Source organism: Orbicella franksi, chromosome 2 (genome assembly GCF_964199315.1).
Source record: "Orbicella franksi chromosome 2, jaOrbFran1.1, whole genome shotgun sequence".
NCBI lineage: Eukaryota > Metazoa > Cnidaria > Anthozoa > Scleractinia > Merulinidae > Orbicella > Orbicella franksi.
The window spans coordinates 25,969,910-25,986,019 of NC_138146.1; the positions used below are offsets into that span (position 1 = coordinate 25,969,910).

Below are 16,110 nucleotides of genomic sequence, written 5' to 3' on the forward strand. Positions count from 1 at the left end.
GGACGGAAAACATTTGATGCGTTTTCATAGAGATGTCTTTGTTTTCAAAATCCTCCGGCGTAGAGTAGGCGGGACCTGAAGTGAGCTTGTAACCGAGGCTCGCACGGGGTAACGCGACGAAAAAAAAGCTTTGTAGCCTTCCTGTATAAGCCTCGATTGTCCGCTTTTTTGTTTTCACGTTATAATACGAACATGGTGTGCTGCCAGTTGCATGTGGGACTGCAAAACAGTATCTGGAATGCAATATTTTACTATATTTGTTTTACGTGTACGTCTTTAGAGAAAGATGTAATGAAATAAATATTTTAAATTTAAGTATTACCCAGGTGCGACTGAAAGCTGGTACATCCCCAGCTGATAATATGTACTTATTGACTGAGTGGGAGGGCCGGACGGGAAAATATTTGGCTCGAGGTCAGGACGTACGGACCGAGCGCAGCAAGGTCCGTACGTTCTGACCGAGAGCCCAATATTTTTCCGTCCGGCCCGACCTTACTCTGTCAATAAGCATTTTATCATATGACCACTTGTGTTGAAAATTTTGAAAATTCTGTTTGAACCTAAATAGGACGCGATTACATAACATCAGACGGCCTATTTTCTTATGGTTTTCCAAGGAAATTGCGCGCGGGGCCGTACGGGTCATATGATAATTTTCTTTATTCTCGTCAACTCTCTGATTGATATTTTATTGATTATGTGAGGGGAAATTATATGCTGGTCATTCTTGGGAACTACTTCGAAGTCTGTTACGTCCATCAGAAGGGGTTACTTCTGATTAGCTCAGTTACCGAAGTTTTTCCCTTACTTTTTTGTCTTTGTCTTTGTTTTTGTCTTTTTGTGGTGACCGTGCTTTTTTCATTATACGTGGTAGGGTAATGCAACGCCTGTAACCAGCATTACGGGCTCTTGGACGAGTGAGAATTTGTTCACTCGTTACGCTTTGCGATGACTTTTCCACGTAAAGGTAGTCAGTCATTAATAACATTGTTTACCAAGAGGGCACGGTAACGAATCCTGCAATGTGATTGGTTTTTATAGCGCAGTCCGGACTTTCCTATCCCTGTCCACTTTTGCGGTAACGCTCTCGTGAGTTCTATAAAAGTGATTTGAGGGAAACGGGAAAAAAAAAATAAAGAAATTATTGTCCAGACAAACATTTTATTCTGCCTCTTAGTTGATATTCAAACTTAACTAACTATGCTGGCTAGGGTATTCTAACAGGGGTGTGCTATGTAGCCAGCCCAGTCAAAGTTTATCAAAAATTGAAGAGTTTGTTGATTCCTTGTCAAACACCTTTCTCAGCAAACAGAGCAAGCCCAAACAATAGCGTTTATTGTTATGCTAAACTATATAATTTGAAGAGGGGCATTTACCGGTTTAGGGTTGGTCTATACACTGGAAAACTCGGGCTTGAAAATGCCGCATTTTCAGGTATTTTCATGACCTCGGCCACAGGTTTTCACTATACAGACCTCCCAGCCAGCAAATAACATGCATAAATAACATATTATAGCGGCCTTACGATCGCCAAGAATATTCAACACTTCTCGAAGAAAAGCCCTTCGTCTGTTCTGTTGGTGAAAGCTAAAAGAAGATTCGGCTCAATCAAGAACAGTCCACCACAGACGCTCATTACCCGAAGCCTCCATCTCCTATACTAACCCTGTGGGTCAACCCTTTCCCGTATCTTTCTATTTTTAGAAACAACTTACTCTGGTGATAGCTCTCACATGTCCCCTTTTTAAATAGCCAGTGGTACCCAAGCTAAGACTGGGATAATTTGCGGAAACAAGATATTTCGTGGGAAACTAGGAGACCCCTATGCTTATTACAGTTCTAGAAATAGAATGATATGGGAAAGGGTTGACTCTTAGGTTATAGCGCGTAAGGAGGGCTGTGGGTGAAGGGCCACTGTCCACCATTGATCCTTCACAGCTGGGGCAGGCTCTTAGCTCTTTCACGATGTTTGTTTGTGATTGATGCCATATAAAGGTCTCCTTTAAGGGTTTAATTCAGTTTTATCGACAGCCCCTCGGCTTCCTTTTCATAAAGGAGTACCCCAGCACCAGAGTTCCGAGAGTCGGTTGGCCCCTCTCTCCTCCGTAGAGGCTCAATAGGGAATTTTTCATATACATTCCAAATTCAACATGGCCCTCAATAGAATTGAGATTTAGTTTGCTCTGGTGAGATTAATGACATTGTTTATCTCCATTGCCGGTGTGAAAAGCCTGTGCTTTCATTTCAAAACTTTTCAGGAGTTCCTTTGTCAATATTTCGCGTCAAATATGAAACACGAGAAAAGGTAGCTTGTACGTAACAAAGCATCGGAATTCCTCCATAATTCCTCTACATTGGTAAATGTTGGGAAAATGCTATTAATCAACCAAGTTCCAACACGGCAAACGTAAAACTAAAACAAAAATAGTATACTAATCATTCTGGTCTACTACTTTTCCACATTTTTTGTCGCCTAGTGTTCATTGATTACATTTGATTTTCTAGCTCTTTCTATTTTCTCTTTAATTGTATGTTTGGTTAGTGCCGTAAGGGACATGACAAAATTTCCAAATGAATAAATAGCCTATAATACTCTATTATTGTTACACGCAATGCGTAGCTATACGAATGTGTTGCGGAGAGGTCGACAAAAATCGATAATAGCAAGTTTAACACATTAAGTATAATGTTTTGTTACCTAACTCCATTTTTGCCCATTGGGCGTGTTCATATATATTCAATATTAATTCATAAGTATGATACAGTTGTTTGTTTTCCTTTCTGCTTTTTCTTTTCTTACCATAATTTGAAGGCAGTTACCTCTTAGCAAAAAATTTAACACTTGAAATCGTTCTAGTAAGGAATTGATGTAGTCTTTAAGAATCTCCATGTTTAAAGGGAATTTACTTGTCCGTGGAGCTATGGAACCGTTGATCAGTGTAATGTAGCTCATGGATACGGTCTTCGAGTGAATTTAGTATACGTTTTCTGTCATCTCAGATGAGAAACCGGGATGGGTGTAAAAGGCGACCTTCTCACTCTTTCTACACCTTGTAAGTTCGCAGATCCCATCGTCAATTTGACGTAGTAGCGATGACTATTTCATTCCGTCGAGTTGGTAACGAACGTTGCAGTGCTTGACGGATTCTAGTTGGCTGCTAAGTAACTCTCTGGTCCTGTCTATCTATGATGTTCAAACTGGACACTTCAGCTAAGCAAAGCTGAGATGCTTCCTATACGATAGTTCTTTGCCTTGATGCAGACGTTCTGGATACATCCACCTCGAAGGGACGATACGAATTCCATTTACTTTATTGTGTGTTTTAATGTATCAAACCTAAACTAAAACAGGGCTCTCCACCTTCGACCTTTTCCGTTGCTTTTCCTGCGGTGAAAAATATATCAGTTATCCTGAGAAGAGATCATCAACAACAGAAATTTTCCGTTCACAATCCCGACTCAATCTGACATACCAATAATTTTTCTTCTCTGGCGTTCTGACTCGTCCCACTGGAACTGTTACCCTGGCCACTCCTAGACGCATTGGACATCTCGGCCATTGCCCCATTATGCATGGTTAAGTCTTCGTTGGCGTTACTTTTCCTCTTGAGAAATAGTCGACTTAGTTGCTGTTTAGACGTCTTTCTATAAGTTGATTTTGTTTCCGACGAAAAGCGCCTATCCCGACCATACAGCGAGTCAGCATTTCTGTGACTGCTTAGTGTTTGACACCTGCATGCGAAGAAAGAAAAAAGCCCACATATAACTGATTGAAACGTAAATTGCTGTTCGCTGTGCGTGACAAACATTGAGCATGCTTTGGCTTCTTTAAAAGCTCAACACAAATACATTTTACCGACGCGGGAAAACGAGTGCAATCGAACGACTCACGATGGGCTTGGGTTTTACCCCTGACTGGATGACAAAGTGGCCTGCATGAGTTTTTTGAGTCAATCGCTTGGCGTGGTATTGAAAACTTTAAGAAAAATATGAACCACTTTGGACACTCAAGTGAAAAACGCTCTGTCAAGGTTCCTCTGTAATTTCTGATCCCACGTACCTCAACAATCTACCGAACTCCCTCCTGTAGTTGCGATTCAATGCTGCGTAAACAACAGGGTTACAGCAGCTGTTTGCGAAACTCAACCAGAGGCTAAACATCATCATCTGGAAAAACACTGGAGTTACATCACGTTTGCCAGCAAAGTTATCGTACAGGACTAGAGTGTGATATGGAAGCCAGCAAAACGAAAACAGGACCACAACTATCACCAACATGCGAATAACACTTTTCTTCGCACGACGAGCCCCTGTCGAGAGATGGTTGTAAAAATAGCTTTGTTAATAGGGATAGAGATGTGGTCCAAAAAGAAGGCTATTTCCGGCATTCCTACTTTTCAGTGATAACATTTAACTAAATAAATGAACAACGAAGCTGATCAGTCAGTCACAGAGGAACGGTGAGACAGTAGTGCGGGAAATTTCCCGAAATCAGTTTGACTAGTTCCAATTCCCTCGCTCAACAAGTACCGTTGGCCACACTGTCTAACTCATCAGTAAGCAAATTCACACCAAAGCATCTAATAAGACATATATACTAAATATGTGTAGTATATCCTAGATATTTCCTAAGACTCGTCGTCAGTTGATGAAGTTATGCATGCAAACATTTAGAGGTATTTCAAAAGATGAAGAATGGGCCAAACAGTAACATCATAACTTTTCTTACAAAGCTGGGTCAACCGCCAAACAAGTTTTTATCGTCTTCCCGTTGCTGGGAATAGTCAGAAACTGATTTCGTAACACTTTCGTTTTAACGATACCGAGATATTCAAAAGCAGAAACTGATAGTGCAAAAAACCCGCCTGTAGAAAGAACTATGCACGAGTATGAGCACAAAGGGGAGCTCATAAGTGCTTAAGTCCGAAAAATACTTTGCCGAAGCTCGAACTCAGTGGAAAATCTAAAAAGAGAGAAAAAATACATGCATTGCATGGAAAAATGAACGGCGGGCACTGCCGAGGAATAGGTTTCATATGTGATGTAGTCTGGATCACAACGAAGAATAAATCATTGATAACAGGGACCCCGTCAACAAACACCTAGATGAATTCCAGCGTTGAAATCAAGCCAAAATGATGGTTTTGGTCTCTGTTCAGCATTCAGGTTACAAATGGTTATGATCAAAAGTTGTAGTGCTAAATCTCCTACTAATTATCCAGTATTTATGGACCCTGAGCAGTTCCTGGAGAAGCCGAAAACTTGCGATGTACGCGATTGCGAACTTTCTTTGTGGTCAGTTTACAATGATCAGTTTACGTGCTCGCGTACCGTCTTTTAAAAAGATTTTGGGCTCCTTACCCTCTGCAAACTGTTCCAATAAGAGGTGGACTGATGAAAAAACGGAGTGTCGGCAGAGACTTAAAGTAAACACAATGCCCAACAACGCTAACAGAATTAAGTTATTCAGCTCAACGACTGTGGAAATATAAGCCATGGAGATTTTCGTTTCATTAGCTGAAACACTTTACAACCATTTTAGCTATTGATATCAATATAAAGAGTAGTATTGCTGAACGTGCCGTCGCTTAATGCATGATGGTATGTAAGTATGCCGTAGGATCCGATACCTCTTTTATTGGGAAGTAACCAACATAACCGTTACTTTGCTTGAGTTCCATAATTAGCTCCATAACTTCACTTTTAGCAACCTATTTCCAACAGAGTTGCTTATTCTTACACTGAGGACCAGAATCTTTCGATTCTCTGGTTTCGGGCCGGCCGGAATACATGTGATTTTTGGATTTTTCTTTTGCAGAGTGTGAATTTTTCGGTTGCTGTTTTGTGGTGACGGTCTTGAATCGCAAACCAATTTTTTCGTAAGTTGTTTGTCAGTTAAAAGAGAGTCTCTATGGACGTTTTTTTTTTATTTGTTTGGTCATACCCTGCAGCATTCAGTATATTTATGTGAGGAGATGATCCTGGCGTGTCGTTTTGCAGGTTTATTATGACACACGGAAAAAAAGAAAAATATTTCTTTATGTTGAGTATCAAAAATTATATTTAACCTAGAAGTATTATTACCGGCTATCTGGTATTAGCAACTCAGAAAGCTTTTAGAAAGACTTCCGCAATGTCTAAAATTAGTTTGAACAATGATGTGAACGGCAATCCTGGAACTAATCCAAAGATCTTTCCTTGAAAGCAATTTTTTTTCATTATTCTTTTTCACTTAAGAGTAAGGTGTTGTTGTATATAGATTATTTGGCTTACAAAATTTTGTAGCGTTCTTAAACTACCGGTATTTATTTTCTACAAAGAGCTTGGTTTTGGTTCATTTTCAGTTTGAAATCTTCGTTTCAGATTTTACCAGAAGCACGATAACTGAAGCCAACTGTCTTATTCACTGGGGAAGACAATGCAACCATTAGCCTTTAACTCCGCTCTATGGTTTTTAAATCTCAAGGGAGAAGATTAAGCTTAGTCGGTTCATTTGAAATACGGTACTGACTTCCGATACTCCTATACGGATTTCTTAGTGTAGTGTTTTCAAATCATTACTTGCTAAGCCGGTATCTTTCGATTTTACGACTAGTTTGCCTAAAATAGCTTTCTAGCTTCAAGCTTCGGTTCTATTATCCTTTGGCCATACAATGTGGTATTTCCTTTGTCCTGGGTTATGGTAATATTATAATGCATATGGAACAAAGGAAAATGCCAATTGCACCAAGGGTAACATATACATGGATATAGATTAAGAAAAAATAAAAACGAAGTCTTTAACAAATATGTTGTTTATCTTTCAAATATCAGTCTTATATATATTTTCCTTTAAAAGTGCTTTGTCAACAATTAACCATGAAAAATCCATTACATTGCTATTTGGCGTTTTTCTATTGTCAAAAATGAATGTTTAATAATGTTTTGGAATTCTTAGGGAAAATGTATACTTAAATGTGCAATTTCTTGCGCTCGCGCAGCATTTTTTGAAAGTTTTTTTAGTATTTATTTATTAATGGGGAGAAAGCCGTATATGCTAGTTTTGAAACAGACGCAAATTTGGCCACCTTATACACCACAAATACAATGGACGTTGTGTCTACAAGAAGTCGATTGATCACCTTATAAACTGTAAAATGTACTTTAAAAAACCAGGCAGGTGTGTCAATACATGTAGTTGCTTTTTGTTTGGCAAACGCTGCGAGCTCAATATAAATGAAAGACCAGTGGCCTCTTCACTTCGTAAAAGTATACATCTTTCGCAAGTTATTTGCTAGTGATTTACCTTTTTTTTGGTCGATCTTACCTTTTGAAATTACCAATTTATTGTATTGTCAGGATTTTCCTTTTACTTTTTTAGTCAATAATTAACGAGTGATCCAGATGCCCAGCACGACCAAAAACCTGTAATCAGTCGTCTGTTTTGAGGAGAATTCAAGTGTGAAGCAAACACGCAGTTACATAAATAACATTCTAGATCAGCCATTCGCTTAGTGTAGCGCTATAGATTTCGGTCTAAATTCTGCATGGTAATTATCCGCTGAAAAGCAATTAATTTCTGGCATATAATCAGACCAAAAGCACATTTAGGTAGAGTATCTTAATACTTCCGACTCTAAATTTGTTCCAAAAATGCTGTCGGCAAATTGTCGGGGAGTGAGGTCTTTCTAGAGATATTGTAATTCAAAGGGGAAGTTTTCGTGGTAATCCGCTTTTCGGCCACGTTTCAAGCGATTCATCCCTTCTTTAGTACTTGAGTATAAGTCTTCGGAGTGTCATGGTCCGCCAGGGCTTATAAAATAATAGAAAGCACGTATCAAGAAATGGTCAAAATGACCATATAAGACCAATTTTAGGTCGTATAACAATACCTATTGTTATCAATGTTGAGCCGGTTTTCTTGATACGCAATTGTTGTTACGAGTAGAACGAACAGTGTTGGTAGCAAAACAAGCTTTAAATTTGCAGCCAAGAATACACGGCCGTTTGAAAAGCTGCCAGAAAGGATTTCTGAAGTATAAACATCTGGATTATCAATAGACCATTTTACTTATGTTTTAATTTATCGTCACATTCAAGTGCACATTTATCAACGATGATGGTAAAAGCAAGGTTTCATGGATTTCTGTACCCTTAAGCACAGGATAAAATAAGTATATGCTGAATAAAGTAGGGTCTTAAGCAGATAGAAACGATTTCCCCGAGGCTGGCAGCTATTAAGCTGCCAACCTCGGGGAAATCATTTCTATCTGCAAAACCTCCCTCGTACACAATGAGGTATTTTCATTCTGTAGTATCTGTGTAAAATATGCCGGAGGTGATTTTAGTTGAGACCAAATAATGAACACGAAAACTGAACAAATTGGTGAATCTGCATTAGTCCACGTTACGAATAGTTAATAGTGTGAAACATTAACAATCCGTTGAAAAAAATCCCCAAAATAAAACTGCTAGACGAAACACGTTGTCGACATTTCTTTTTTTTAATTTGCCAAAAACAATTTTGTTTCCAGTTATATTTTTAAAAAAATCCCTTAGCTGCGGGACAATGAAGTGTAAATGACTCGAAAGTGTTGAATTACTCAAACTCAAAAAACCCGCATGAAAAATAAAAGGAAAAATAACGTGAAATTTTCTTAATTAGATCTAACTGCCCTCGTCATCTGTTGATTAATGTGCTATTTACCTGCTAAAAGTATACACCAAATGGGATTTCAATAGAACCGCCTTCAATGGCCGGCATCAATTAAAATTTTATTGTAATTGCAAAGACGTCGTGAAAAGACCTACAGGTCAAGACACCCATAAGTCTTTGATCGTAAAATGCTGTCGTCTTTGCATATAATCGACGGCGACGTTTCAAGTCCTTTATTACGGAAATGGAACAGTAAATTTTTGCCACGCTGTAGAATAGTCCACAATTTTGACGCACCTTTAAAGATCTAAATGAAAAAAAATTAATTAAAAAGCACAATAAGACTGAGTCAAGTTATAAAATACGCCATTTTCTAATATTTTTTCCAAAGAAGAAATTAACCTACATTGTCATTCAAGCTCTCCACCAGAAATGAATATAAACATTTTTTGAATTATTTATTGATTTATTGATTTGGTAATCCAGGTTCAAACATTTCGAAGAAATAATGGAAAGGGAACTAAAAATGATGAAAATGGCCGACAAAATGAATAGTTCCATGTTCTTTGCATCAGACATATTAGTCTTGAAAGATATTGACTCGGTGATAGTAATTTTATTTATTCTAAAAATTTCACGTTTTCAGGCTAGAACAGCGTGAGATCCTTTGCTCGCAGCACGCTTTCTGCATAAATGCAAAAAGGTTACGATAGTAAATAAGGTTCGCACGATATTTATCTTTCAAATTTCCGCTTCATTTGGAGTTTACTTGAAGGAGATTTTTGCGATGTCTACCGGTTATAGAAGTAAATAAATCCGTGTCGCTCGCACTGGGCATTTCCAACTGTATCAGAAGCAACTTTTATCATTCATTTCATCATCGCGAGTACGGTTAGAGCCTTGAGGCTAAAAGACAACCCTCAACACTATATGCACTGGCTTAGGTCAACCCCTGCTGGCCAAATGACTGAATTAATTCTTCATAAAAAGATCAGGAAGCTGGCAGGACTCTTCTTACTTGAAACGAAGAAACCGAAAAAGGAGTGCAACACGATTCTTTAAACCTAATCTTCTACCAAGAAGGTTAATGGATTTCAATCTCAATTAAATTACTCTACGCTCCCACGCATATTTTAAGAAATTTTGTAGTAAAAGAATATTCTAAAGATTCTAAAATACGGACTTAAATATCCCTGAGGGTAGTGCGTTTTGTCAAATTCACTTTGAGTTTTTAATGTGTTGATATGGGGAGACGCCCTCGCAAGACTTTACAAGAAAGAAAATATATTTTTGAACAGATCTTGATAAATGTTTTTATTTAAGCTGAGCACACCTTCGATTTTAATTCCGGTTGCATAAAATAGCAGCATTTTGCAGAAATTAATTAACACTTCCAGGTATTGTTTTCGTTCCAGTGGGCAAAAGTGTCTACTTCACGCGGATCGTTGCTGTACCTTTATCTATAGTTCTTGCGACCGTAAATTGCTTTGTTTACGTTCCTGTTTAAAGGCCTTTGGCGATACCCACTTTTTAAAGCTTTCACTCTCATTAAAATGCAATGAAGGAAAGTAAAGTTGTCGCCACGATGCGACCGCGATAAACGTTGGTAAAGAGCAATAGGGCTCCATTTCCATGTTGACAATAGTTCGGTAGAAGACTAACGACACGAACGAACTGAAAACTGTCATTCATGTCAGAGTCTGTGTGTGTAAAAGACAAGCACTCAAATTATCCATTAACAGAGAAATCGGCAGATTTACATAAACATTGATACGGAGCGTGTAACTATCTTGCTAAAACCAACTTATAGAAAAACAATCTCAAGTGGGCATTTCAGAAAGTAATATTCTTTGGGTCCAAACAGATGGTTCAATCCTCCGTTTTGCAAAATAGTTTGGCGGTGGTGTGAGTCCCCACGACGAGCTAAATCTTTTATTGTTTCAGTGCCGGATCTATTATGGCTAAATTTCTTCGAACCATTGTTTCGAACGCCATTTTCATTCTTTTTTTTCGCCTTTCTTCCAGTTCTTCTTAACTGATTCTGTTGTTTTTACTGTTCTTAAAGCTGTCACAATCTACTCGGGTAAAATACGAGTGGAAAAATCACAATCATTAATGCAAATTTGGCTTTGGAGTATTTGTTTATAGATTAGAAATAACAAACAGACCTTATGAATTAGCTACGAATGCAAAAATTTTTTTTCTTTCTCAACATTTACATGAGCCTGTGTAGAAATTAAAAAATTTCGTTTGATAAATACATTGAGCAAAATCTATTACATAAATTTGTCTTTCAAGGTCACTGAGTCGCTTTTTAGGCAAGATGTAGCAGAGAAACATATATAATGTAAATAGTACAAAATTCACGCGTTTTGCTATTAACAGATGCTGAATCCGTACATATTTAGCCCCAGTTAGGAGATTATTTCCAAAAACAGACAGCATTATCTAAGGTTTTTCTACCAACAAAATGTTTTGTTGTGTATTTGTAAATATTCGTTTCCGTCTCATCTTTGGTACCGTTTCGGCAATAAATTCGAGTCAAAATGTGCGCGGCGCATGAATAACGAAATAACAGTAACGCTTTCATAAGCCAGGCACTTACCTTCCTGAGCGGATGATTCCGATGTTTTGAGGTTGTGGCAAATTAGAAAATACAGTACTGAAATAGCAATCAGCGGTATTAAATAAAGCGCCACAAATAGTATCACGGTGTAGATTTCTTGAGCGTTCTTGGTAGGCCATTTTTCCCTGCACTGGCGTCCGTCTTCCGTTAGAGTTTGGTAGATCATTAACGGGATTGGATAGATAAAAGCGACGAGCCAAATCGCTGCAATGATCATGATTGCATGTCGAGTGCGAATTCTGGGAAGCAGTGGATGAACTATCGCTCTGTAGCGGTCCGCTGCGATCGCTATTAGCGTCCCGACGGAGGAGAAAATCGTGATACCAAGTATGAAAGGGATTGCCTTGCAAAGGAAAGCACCAAACGGCCAGTAGCCAAATGTGGAGTACGAAACCGTGAATGGAACGTTTATGAGAGTCACTGTCAAATCTGCAACGCCCAAGTTCGCTATAAAAAGATTGGTGACGCTTCGCATCCGAGGATTTCGATAAGCTAATATGACGAGAGCGTTCCCTACAGTGCCTACAATACAAATGACACCGTAAAATACAATTCTGAGCCACTTCAAAGTAATCGAATCTAAGTCGCCACCTTCGTACTGCGTTGTTGGAGGCATTGTCGAGGTCACATTGCTGAAATTTCTTTGCGGCGAGTCCACCATTCTAGCGGTTGAAAACTGAATGCTACTGAACGCAAACGGCCCGTAGTCCCTTCTTTAATTTGTGTTTATTTGTTGTTTCTAAGGTCGCTGTAGGTTCCGCTAAATTAGTGGCTCTAAACTAAGGCGTTATGCCAATCGTATCTTAAAAGCCAATATTGTGAGTGAATCCTGCAGCGGAGCTGAATCAAATAATATTGCCGTTGTTAGTTTTCAGTTTCAGTGGCGACTGTTCTTTAACAGCTTCCCAGAAGTACTTGTCTTAACCACCAAAGTTTACAAGAGCTTGCTGTCAGCCAACTGTACTGAACGCGTTCAACCGGATGCCTTGATGTGTCGGACTAAAGCTCGGATCCCTTTTAATTTAACGGAGCTCTGAAGGGAAGCTGTAAATGTATAGCATCTACAACTGTGAACACTGGTTGACGTCAACGATGATCCACAGCCTGCGATTGGTCCAAATAAAACTTAGGCAGCTATGATGAACGCAGGGAAGCCAATTTTACTGTTCTTTATAGCCAATTTCCATGTACTGACTGACTAAATCTGATGAATTTTCAATTGGATATTTAGTTAAGGCAGATGCACCAGCCGACATGCCCATCAAGGTCTTTACACATTATCAAACGGATAACCCGTGCGAGTCCACTCATCAAATAAAGGCAGGCAATTTTCTTTTCAATTAAACCGCCTCGCTCTAATTTCTTCTCGCCTGTCTTCCTCTTCTACCATTAATTTGTCGCCGAAGCTCAGAAATTTTGCGGAGATTTTCCCACCGAGTCGGCGTGATGCGCGGTTATTACCTATTGCCTCGTGTGATGTGTACGTAGGTCGAAATTACTCTCGTGGCGTCGAGGTATACAAATATTCCCTTACCGAATTCTGAACCTGACTGTTTCTATCCTGTAGAAAAAAATAAACGTCCGTTTCCTATGGGTTCAAGATATAAAAAGAAACAACAATTAGCTTTTAGTCGGCAGTTTCGTTCGAACCCCAATGTAATATTATGCTTACGCGCGGCTTCTTTAAAAAAAACACTCACACTCTCGACAACTTTAAAGTGACAAGCTATCATCACCTGCTCTTGCTTGCCAAGTTAAAAATATTCTTTGCTTCCCCCCTGTGGCGATTAATGAGTTACTGTTCAATCTCGTTTTTGTTTTACCTTACTATATGATTTCCAAAGTGAAATTCCTTCGAGATATCCCTATTCTAGTCAGAGTTAGATCAGAAAAACATTTTTTCTCTCGTGAAGGACAAGAGTTGCGTTTGACTGTCTGTTTGTGCAAATTTGGTCAAAGTTTGCCTGTGTGTGTTTTTTCCTTCGTTTGTACAGGCCGCAAGTTTTGTCAGATGGGAGGTGAAAGTGTCCCAATATAACGAGGTTATCTGATAAGAGAATGTTATCAATACGCAGTCTTTTGCCGATAAGACGCGGTCTACTATAACAGTGCATCGGTTTTCCAAACCCGGGTGAATATTACATATTCTAATCCTTGTCAACATTGGAGTCTTAATCGCGAGGTTTGGCAGCTGCTGCTCCCTTTTTGTTTAGGTAGTATTCAAATCTGCTGTGTTTAAAGTCTTTCTTCATCATCTTTATTGTTATGTCGCCCTGCCGTAAAGCTTCGTTTTACACCTCAGCATCCCAGTATGGAAATGTTTGATTAAAAGATTTCGGTCACTTTCATTCTCTCTGGGATTGCTAAATCCAGCCTCTCTCTCTCTCGGGTAAATAAACTTTGTCGATTGAGGCGCTTTTGCAATAATATATTGTTCTTTCTCCTCTTTAACGTTGTAAATCTATCACTAGCAGAAAATTTCATTTTCAAACCTCTTGTTGAAGGCAAGATCTAATCGGATGTCACGAGTCAAAATTGATGATTTTTTATTGCAAACGCTTTCCCGTGTTAAAATTTCATTCTCTCTCTTGTTTTTTGATGTGTAAATATATCTTTGAAAACAAAAATGTAGCAATTGATATGATTTATGTCAAAAATGAAATGATGGTGATAAACAGAACCAATTTCATTTTCAGAGACTGTTGCGTAACTATAGATAGTTCTTCCGTAGGACCAAAACATGAAATAGTAATAATGATAATTTGCACCTTTTCATCAAACATACATAGTAGTGTTGTAATAAAATTTCTCAGCATTGGTCCTGAGAAGCGAAGATAAATATTACATCGATACGGAAAGGACAGGAAAGGACAGTTTGCTTGCTCTTTCTCCCGCCGCGTGGCATTTAGTTTGAAAACACTCCGCAACCGGCTTCACTTCCGTTTTGTGTTCTAAACTTTTATCAAACGTTCTCCACTTTGTGGAAGTTCCACTGTGTGGTCTAAAGGCACAGCTGTCAACCGAATGAATGAACAAACATTGTATGAAATGTGGCAAAATTAAAAGCTTCTACTGATTGTGTTTAGATATTGAGCAAATAAAAAGTCAATTTCTTGGACAGACACTACATGACAGCTTTGCAGAATCTCTTCCCCAGGCTTAAAATGTCGTACAGTGCTTTCCATAAACAGTAGTATCTACTTGTGCGGCATTTGTCTTTTCTTCTTCGTTCTAAACCTGTATTTAGAATTTTTCTTGCCCGTTTTTATTTTAACTTGGTTAGATTTTAAAATTCGAGCATATAGTTAAGAAGGCAATATACACTGCTATATTTTGTCAAAAAAAAAGGACTGAGAAAACAAAATATTAAATACATGAAACTACTTGATGATGTCCTCAGACTAAACGTTACCAAATGAAATGGCGGTTTACAGATATTTCTGGCAAGTCAACACTTGGTGCGCCATAAAACTTATAATAATGAAATCTTTATCTTCTGCGTTTGTTTTGCTTTTCTGACGAAATATTGATTGCAAATTTAGTGACCAAACGCTAATCTCTGAAAATATTTACGTTGGAGTGTGGTTTAAACGTGGGTCAGAAGTATGTAATGCCTTATCCGTTGTCAGCTAAGAAAGTAAAGATTGAGCGATAATGTATACATTCGTTCTGTTTCTGTGCGTTTTTGAATTTCATGGGATATGTCTCCACATAATCTTTATGTTTATATTAGTTATTCCTGGTGGGGCAGAACAGGTTATGCTTCCTCTAATAGCTTTTCACAATCTTCAGTAACAAGGAAGCTTAAATCTGGATTTGAAGTTATTAATTTCCAGGCCCAAGAAAAAAATATATATTCTCGTCTATACCTTCCTATAATGACATGTTCTCAGGATCCGATTTTCTCTGAAAGCTTTTTGCTGTGACAAGTCCGTTTCAGTTTATATAAATTGAATTTCTGGGAGACTACAAAATGCTTAATGATGGCTCAGTGTCATCTTAGTTCCGTTAGACAAGCCAATCAACCATTAAGAGTCCATAAAGTACTTCCATTTTATTGACTTTAATTCCGGTATTTTACCTTTGCTGTGGTTCCGTTATCACAAGCCATTTTCTACGTTAAAAGTAAAACAGTTTCCACTTTATCTTTTCTTAACCAGTCACTTTTCGAAGCAAGAAAAGTACGTCAAAAAACTAAATCGGGAGCAGAGGTTTTTACTGCAAAATGAAAACACAAAGGTGCTAAATGTTGAAAATCAGAAAAATTCACAACGCAAATCCCAAATAGCCTTACCAGTTACGTTTCTAAGCAAGAAATATACTTCAAAAAATACTAGTAAGTCGGGCCTAGAACATTTTTTGCAAAATGAAAACACATGGGTGTTAAATGTTTAAACTCAGAACATTCACAGCGCAAATCCGAGATAGCCTTATCGAAAAAGACGGTACTTCAAAAGAAGAAAAGTTTCAAGTGTCGTTCAATTTTGGCGTACGTAAATTGATTAAGGAAAAAATGATTCCTTTAGAGATAAATTCAAGGTGTAAATGTTATCAATAAGGTTCGGAACGCTTGATAGTATTTTACAAACCATTTAATTATAATTATAAGAACAGCTTTAACTGCTCAGAACTCCATCACTACATGCCTAATCCTCAGTTCATTTGTTATGAACCAGTTCTTTGGCTCCATTAACTAGATCTTTTTCACACCTCATATATATAATTGATTGCAGAGAAACCTCTCGACACAAAAACAGAACCACATCTGGCGTACATGCCTTTCATTACACTGACTGAATGAAATTAAAATGCATGTTATTTAGCTCTTACATAATTCAGTGCACTTCTT

The 16,110-nt window shown here is 38.2% G+C and overlaps 1 protein-coding gene across 1 annotated transcript; it reads right to left on the reverse strand.

The window, feature by feature from the left end:
• Nucleotides 1-224: 224 nt before the first annotated feature.
• On the reverse strand, nt 225-13,036 carry LOC145478948 (QRFP-like peptide receptor). The gene is made up of 4 exons (XM_081457161.1): nt 11,241-13,036; nt 4,061-4,310; nt 3,474-3,732; nt 225-3,385 (listed from the first exon to the last, which is right to left on the reverse strand). The coding sequence occupies exons 1-4, from the start codon at nt 11,920-11,922 to the stop codon at nt 3,338-3,340; spliced, it is 1,239 nt and encodes a 412-aa protein (XP_081313287.1). The 5' UTR covers nt 11,923-13,036; the 3' UTR covers nt 225-3,337.
• Nucleotides 13,037-16,110: the final 3,074 nt, after the last annotated feature.

Excerpts from the sequence above, each read along its gene's own strand:
- LOC145478948 (XM_081457161.1), bottom strand. The coding sequence starts at position 11,922 with ATGGTGGACTCGCCGCAAAGAAATTTCAGCAATGTGACCTCGACAATG. Across the intron at positions 4,311-11,240 it reads GGAATCATCCGCTCAGGAAG|GGGCTCGTCGTGCGAAGAAA; the intron begins GTAAGTGCCTGG and ends ATCTCTCGACAG. Across the intron at positions 3,386-3,473 it reads CCAGAGAAGAAAAATTATTG|GAAAAGCAACGGAAAAGGTC; the intron begins GTATGTCAGATT and ends TTTTCACCGCAG.